This window comes from Chenopodium quinoa, unplaced genomic scaffold (assembly GCF_001683475.1).
Source record: "Chenopodium quinoa cultivar QQ74 unplaced genomic scaffold, ASM168347v1, whole genome shotgun sequence".
Lineage (NCBI taxonomy): Eukaryota > Viridiplantae > Streptophyta > Magnoliopsida > Caryophyllales > Amaranthaceae > Chenopodium > Chenopodium quinoa.
The window spans coordinates 1648511-1656396 of record NW_018743331.1 but is presented as its reverse complement, the minus strand read 5'-3'; the positions used below and the strand labels follow the sequence as shown (position 1 = coordinate 1656396).

Here is a 7886-nt window from a genome sequence, read left to right as displayed (position 1 = left end):
ACATGCCTACCCCATGCTTAGAACCAAAAACAACTATTAGGTAGATTTATAGATAGATTTTCCCTTATTAATCTTATAGGATTACACTACACATCATTATCCAAGGGTACTACTGACATAAATAATGGTACCATTGACATTGTTAATAATGAAACTATTAAAAATGTACCACTGAGATATATGCTAACAATGCCCTGTACTAACATTTTCAAGCTAAGTTCACATTGTTTGCATCCAAAATTAACTAGTACCCAAAAAAAAACATACTCCCTCAAATTTTTTTTTAAATGCAACTTTGGGGCCTTACGCGGTTCACGATGCAAAAGTTAAGGGGTATGTGAAAGTGAGGTTAATTGAAGTTGATTAAAGTGTGTAGAAAGAGAAAGTTTGGCCCACCACTTGGTAAAGTAGTGGGTAAAATAATTTAAAGTAGTGTGTAGAGAGATAATGTTTGGCCCACCATTTGGTAAAGTAGTAATTTTAAGGGTTTTTGTTTACCCAAAATAGAAATAAAATAGAAAGTTGTATTTAATTAAAATCGGACTAAAATAGCAAAAGTTGCAATTAAAAAAAATCAGAGGGAGTATTTACATGAACAACATTTACTAGTAGAATCGCAGCATAAAGTGACTTATGACTCCGGAGCATAAAGTATGCATGAACCGGAGCATAAAACCTCTTATGCTCCGGGTCAAGGCTAAAAACCGGAGTATTAAATTGTTATATGCTCCCGTTTTGTGTGTAAACCGAAAACCAAAAAAAAAAAAAAAAATCAATACAGAAACTGGCTTGCTACCTCCGTCAACAGTTATTTGCAACATTTGCCATAAACGGATGCTACCTATTATTTACAACAAATGTATTTTTTTCCTCTTTTAGTAAGTTTTTTTTTATATAGAATGACCAAACTGTCCTCACTTAACCAACTTACTCCCTTAATCATTTCACTAACCATACTCTATTATAACCCTCTTAACTCATTTAATCTTAAAAAGAAAAAAAAAAAAAAAAACAGATCTTAAAAAAAAAAAATCAAATCTCTCAACATTCATCTTATTCATTAAATTTCTCTCTCCTCCTTCATCATCAAAATCTCACTCCTCCTTCATCTTCCCCATCTTCTGTCCAGATCTAGAGGTAGTCTCTCGTGGGTTTCGTGGGTGTGGTGGTTGTGGGCGGCACGAGTTTCGTGGATGGTGGTCTAGGTTTTGTGGGTTTCGAGGGTGGATCTAGGTGTCAGTGGTTGTGGGTCTGGGTTTAGGTCTAGGTTTTGTGATGGTTGATTTCCGAGGGTGGTAGGTGGCGTGGTGTTCGGTTTCATGGTGGTGGTGGTTTAATTGTAATTAATTCAATTCGTGGTGTTGGTGATTTAATTGGGGCTTTCGGGGTTTTGGTGGTAGTTTTCGGTGGGTTAGTGTAATTTGGTGTGTTTTGGTGGTTTCCGGTGGGTTTTGGTAGTTTTCAGTGGGTTTTGGTGGTAGTTTCCAGGGGGTTCGTGGGTGTTGGTGGTTTTCGATGGGTTCTGGCCAGGGTTTTCAGTGGGTTTGGTGGTGGTGGTGGTTTACGGTGGGTTCGGTGGTGGTGATTATGGGTTTTGGGTTTAGTTGTTTAGTGGTTCTGATTAATTGTGGGGTTTTTTTTTATTGGATTAGTGTTTAAGTACATGCCCTTATATTTCAATAATCATGTTTAAGAACTTTTGCCTAGGAGTCCGTACTACCCCTTTGTTGCAAATAATTGTTAACGGAGGTAGTATATACATAAAAGTACTAATACTCTTTGTAATTTCTGTAAATAATATAGATTATTAAATATTAACTATGCAAAGAGTATAAATGAGGTAGCAGCAGTTCAACACCACCGCAGGTCAGCAGCCATGCAGTCTATCAGACAAGTTTACAGGTGCAGATTCTTTAACAATGTTGGCAAGTTAGTAGGATCGAGAACCCCTCCATTCTCCGTCAATGTAGACTTGATAAACATAGTGGATAATCCAAATGTCCTGTATTTAATTTAGAGATTAAAATTGATCTATCATACTCACAATATGTATTTAATTTAGAATACATCATTAAATTTGAATATCGAGCATATAAGAAAGAGCAAAAGGTCATGAACTATAAAAGTAATTAAAGACTTGATACGATTCTTCGAAACTTACTTCATATAAGAAAGACTTCTCATTAAGAATTGGACATGTCAAGCACAATTCCACAACCATACCAATATTCATCATCAAATTATAAACAGATTGCTTGACAAATAATCATGAGCTAAAAAACACTAAATTTACCAGCATACGAAACTAATACGCAAGTAGACATGATCAAAATGTCTAATCAACCAGCAACTATCATAAATAGAAAACATAAACATTCATAAATCCAAAAATTAACATGCATAAACCATATATTGTACGATTGTTCGGAGAATGTATAGTTTGAGCTTCTAAGCTCATCAAAATTCCAAGGAGAACGCATTATAACTATATAGCATTTGAATAGAAGACAATATCAACTAAAAATCAAGTCGTAAAATACCGACACACAAACAAAATACATGGCCTGCATTAGACACTAATCCCTACATAAGAGGCACATAGAGGGCTCTAATATTCCCATGATACACATAACCCAAATACTGAACCTGCCTCTAGGAATGCAATCAACCATAAAATTACAACATTACAACTGCTTATTATTGCAGAGAATAGGAAGAAACCCATAGAAAAAAAACAGATCTAAAGCTCACCAAGTCACCAAATATAAACCAAACCCCAAATGACCATAATATATTCCCTTGTCAAAGCAATAATTTCTTTTACTTGAAAATGAAGTGTGGAGATTATTTTAAAGCATCTTAAAATAGTAAGTGTCAAATTAGTTGTGGAGCAGAGAGTGTAGGATGAACAAGCACTAATCATATCTATGGCATCATAATAAATAAATTACTATGTATAATCCTAAAGACTTGAATAGAGTTGCCACTTCCCATTTTTGTGACACAGACAAGCAGGATCTCATGAATATTAGAAGAAATAGTGCATCAATTTCACACTCTTCAATGAGTTGATGAGGAAATAAGACAATACCAGGCCTCATAGAATCACAGCCTGCTTTAAACAGGTGAAAGGGGTATTGATGAACATATTGAAAGGCAAAGACCAAAAATCATCATAGGCTGATAATCTTAACGTGCAAATCACAAAGCACTTGAATTTTACCAACCAGATTAAAACTCTAAACGCAATAAACCAGCAAAATGATTCAAATCTTTGATAGAAATGCGATAATTTCACGATCCATGGGAAACAATAATTAAATTCAATGGGTAATCAATTTTACCATATTTACGAATCTAATCCCAAAACTTAGAACTGGGTTTTATTCAGAATCAAATTTTGAGAAATGGGTGATCAATTTATATGTAATCCCAAAATTAATGGATCAAAAAGTAGGATTTCCCAAATTAATTATTGCCAAATTAAACTATCAAATTTCCCAAATTAAAAGTAGGAAAAAAATAATCAAATTAAACCATCAAAATTCACATCTATTATCACGGATCAAAATTATCAAATTTCCAAAATTAATTATTGCCAAAACCTAATTACACAAGCACAATCGTCTTCATCATCTTGTTGCTTCCCTTGTTTCGGGTACTGGGTCTTCAATGGCGGCGGTCTTGTCGCCATCCAATACAACGCCAGTACCACCGGAATCACTTTCCCCGAATTCATCACAAAAATTTGAGAAACCGTTTGTTAAAATCGAGTCTTCCATCACCAACATCTTCCTCGCCATTTTCAAACATTAATTCTTGAGCTTGTGTGCCTCAACATCACTAGAGAAAAATGGTGAACATAAAGAAAAGAGAACAAAAAGTAATCAAAAGAAAAAGGGTGAACAGAAAGAAAGGAAATCAAAAAGTAATTTTGTATTGTACGCTCTCCCATATACAAGCTTTTTCCTTTATTTTCTCTAAGATGTTCACTTTTTACTGTTTTAAGGGTCCCACCCCGTTTTTTTTTTCCTCCAAACTAACCCCATTTACTTGATACGTATTTCTACAGATATATCAAGACTTCATTACTACTTCCTCCATGGGACCACTAAAAGACGTGGAAAATACTGTTTTGCCCTCATAAAAAACTAATTTCATATCTCAATAAGAAGGGATAAACCTCCCCTCCTTATGACCTTACACTCCCTCCATAAATAGAGTCGAAGGTATCTCTATTATTTCTACTCCATTTTTCTCGAACAAATAAAATTACAAGAGATTTACAAAAAAAAAAAAAAAAAAAAAAAAATGGTTAAACAACTCCACATTGTGATGTTTCCATGGTTTGCCGTGGGACATATGACTCCTTTTCTTCACCTTGCTAACAAACTTGCCGAAAGAGGCCACAAAATCACCTTCTTACTTCCTAACAAAGCCAAGCTTCAATTACAACATTTTGTGCTTTACCCAAATCTTATCACCCTTCACCCTATCACGGTCCCTCACGTCCACCCTCTTCCTTTCGGGACCGAAACCGCCTCCGACATCCACATTAATCTTAACGGTCATCTTGCCACCGCTTTCGACCTCACTCGTCCTGAGTTCGAGAGCGTGATCATAGGCCTTACCCCCAAACCCCACCTCTTTTTTTACGATATCGCCCATTGGGCGTCCGAGGTCGCCGCTAGGCTCAGGATTACGTCCGTTAATTATAATGTGGTTTGTGCTGCATCCCTTGCGATTGCTTTGGTCCCGGCCCGTAACTTGCCCCGGGATCGACCTCTTATTGAGGAGGACGTAGCCCGGCCTCCTTCGGGCTACCCCTCCTCTAATGTTGTCTTACACGGGCCTGAGGCCCGTAGCTTGCTCTTCTTAGGGACGGACTTTGGCAGCGGGCTCACCTTTTACGAACGAATTACTACTGCATTGAAGTCATGTGACGCCATTGCCATTAGAACCTGCCGTGAGATTGAAGGCAACTTTTGTGATTACGTGTCGGCCCAATACAACAAGCCCGTGATCCTCACCGGCCCGGTACTTCCAGAAAACGACAACAGTAACAGCCCACTTGAAGCCCAATGGGCCGATTGGTTGGGCGGGTTTGGGACGGGCTCGGTTGTGTTCTGTGCCTTTGGGAGTCAGTTTATCCTTGAGAGGGATCAGTTCCAAGAGCTACTCCTAGGGTTTGAAATGACAAAACTACCCTTCCTAGTGGCACTGAAGCCACCCAATGGGTGCGCGACCATCGAGGAGGCGCTCCCCGAGGGGTTCAAGGAGAGAGTAGGAGATAGGGGTGTGGTGCACGGTGGATGGGTGCAACAGCCTCAAATACTAGAACACCCATCAGTAGGGTGCTTTGTGAACCATTGTGGGTTTGGTTCGATGTGGGAGAGTTTGATGGCGGCGAGTCAGATAGTGTTGGTGCCGCAATTGGGTGACCAAATATTGAACACAAGGTTGATGGCAGGGGAGCTAAAGGTGGCTGTAGAGGTGGAGAAGGCAGAGAATGGGTGGGTGTCTAAGGAAAGTTTGTGTAATGCTATTAAGTTAGTGATGGATGAGAAGAGTGAAGTGGGGTGTTTGATTAAAAATAATCATGTTAAGTGGAGACAAATTATGATTAGCCATGGATTTATGAAGGGTTACATTGATAATTTTATTATGGATTTGGAGAAGATTATGACTTGATTTGGTACCTAATTTAAGATCTAAATGTTTGGTCTAAGATAAGAAATCTCCCTCCATTATTAAATAAGTGCATATATAGATCACTTGGTTGATAAGCATATACTTATATTAGGAGGGTTAATATTGTTGAGTGTCCCTTTGTTCTTAAGCCAATACTCCGTCCGTTTTTTTGATAAGTGTTATATTTTGATTTTTGTACTATTTATTTACAACACTTTGAATAAGGTTTATGCTTAATAAATTAGGTCATGTGTGTAATTGTAAGATTCGTCTTAATGTATATTTTTTAAATATTAAATTTTTACAATTTATTACTTCATATACTTTTTGCTAATTAAAAATATTATTAGTCAAGATAATGCGTTGGCAAATATATCGGTCAAAATGGAGCATTTAACTTGTCAAAAAACGGAGGAAGTGTATCAGTTGATTGATACACTTGCAAAGACTGTACTTTCACAACTTACAAAAGTGACTATTTTACAACGGTCAAAAAACCGTCGCTAATATTATAAATTTTGTTGTAAAAAATGCCAACGAGGACCTTCCGTCGTAATTTGGCTGTTGTACCACGGGTTGTCGTAAAAATGGTCTTGTACAAGTGTACAACGTTTGTTTCCATCGTACAATTTACGTTCATTGGAACCTAAAATGTTTAGTTTATTGTTTCAAGTTAACATCGTATACCCTGACACCCACGAGATGCATGACCCGTGATTCCACTCGAAATACTACGTACCTTTTTAGAGAAGAGAGAAAGAGAGGATGGTACCAATGACCTAGACTTTAGAGGTTAATACTCTCACCACTAGTCTACAGGGAAAGCTGATGAAATACTACGTACCACTCTACCAGTATAAAGAAAAAAATTTGTTAAACATCGCCCATAAATCTCTACATAAAGCCCATAATTATTTTTACTTTGACTCTTTTGTCCTTTTTCTAATTTTTATCGAAACCGTAATTCACTCTCACGAAGAATGTGGAGTTGGAGTGGATTGCCGAGGGACACTGGAAAGCCGTCATCGTCGCCGGAAAGCGAGATAATCCGGAGAAAAAATTACGAAAAGTAGGGGTGGCATCTGGCCGGAACGCCGCAACCGTGGCAGTGGCGCCTGGCCAGGACGCCAACACCATGGCAGTGGCACCTGGTCAGGATGCCCTGGCCGGACGCCAACACTATGGCAGTGGTGCCTGGCCAGGACCCGCCACCATGGCGGTGGCGGCGTCCTGGCCAGACGCCACTCCTACTTTTTGTAATTTTTTTTTTATTTTTTTTTAAAATTTTATTTAAACTTTTTGTAATTTTTTTTTGTTTTCTTTTTTTTTTGTAATTTTATTTAAACTTTTTGTAATTTTTTTTTATTTTATTTAATGTTTTTTTAATTTTTTTTTGGTAGTTTTTTAACTTTGATAAATTTGAAATTAAATATACGTTAATAAGTTATGTTAAAAAATAATTGTTTTAATATGAAATTATGTTTTAAATATGTGTTAATAAAATTATGTTTAATTTTGTATGTGTAAATTATATATAGAAATGAAATTTACAAATAAAATTTTTAGAAATTACTTATGTTAATTTTGTGTTAAATGTATTAATTTAATCTTTATATAATTATATGTATTTGAAAATAATATGGTATAGTAGGAGTTTTGTACATGATGATCCCTTCGAAGATGCTCAACAAGCGATTGATTGGGCAAAATAAGTTGCAATTAGATCTGATTTTTGTTTAGTAGTAGCAACTCAGAAATCTCTCAAGGACTCTAGACGGCAACATGGTATGATGTATTGTCATTTCATATTTAAGAAATTCCATAAAATTGAAACCCAATCTATCCAGGCCAATTCTTGAGTTCATAGCGCAAAACCCAGCCGAGAAAATGAAAAAGGAGGATCTGAGTAATAAAACAAAACCAAATTAAATGAAATCCTGCAACATTTGAGATTGTCAGTCAATTAGACTAAAACCCAAAATAATTGAAACGTAAATCAACTAAAACGCTCAATAAACCCCATGCACGCAACATGCCATACAGTTAAACCCTAGATTTAAATACAATGGCTTTCTACTACTACATAATAAATAAAAATTCAATGTAATTTCACAACAAATCAATAAAACCAAGTATATCTGAATGATATTCAAGCACAAAAGCAAGGAAATTGATTAGAAAAAGAACGATATTAC

The 7886-nt window shown here is 36.4% G+C and overlaps 1 protein-coding gene across 1 annotated transcript; it reads left to right on the top strand.

The window, feature by feature from the left end:
• The first annotated feature begins 964 nt into the window (after nt 1-964).
• LOC110737715 (UDP-glycosyltransferase 79B6-like) lies at nt 965-6005 on the top strand. The gene has a single exon (XM_021918046.1). It carries the CDS (start codon nt 4312-4314, stop codon nt 5689-5691), a length of 1380 nt encoding a protein of 459 aa, XP_021773738.1. The 5' UTR covers nt 965-4311; the 3' UTR covers nt 5692-6005.
• Nucleotides 6006-7886: the final 1881 nt, after the last annotated feature.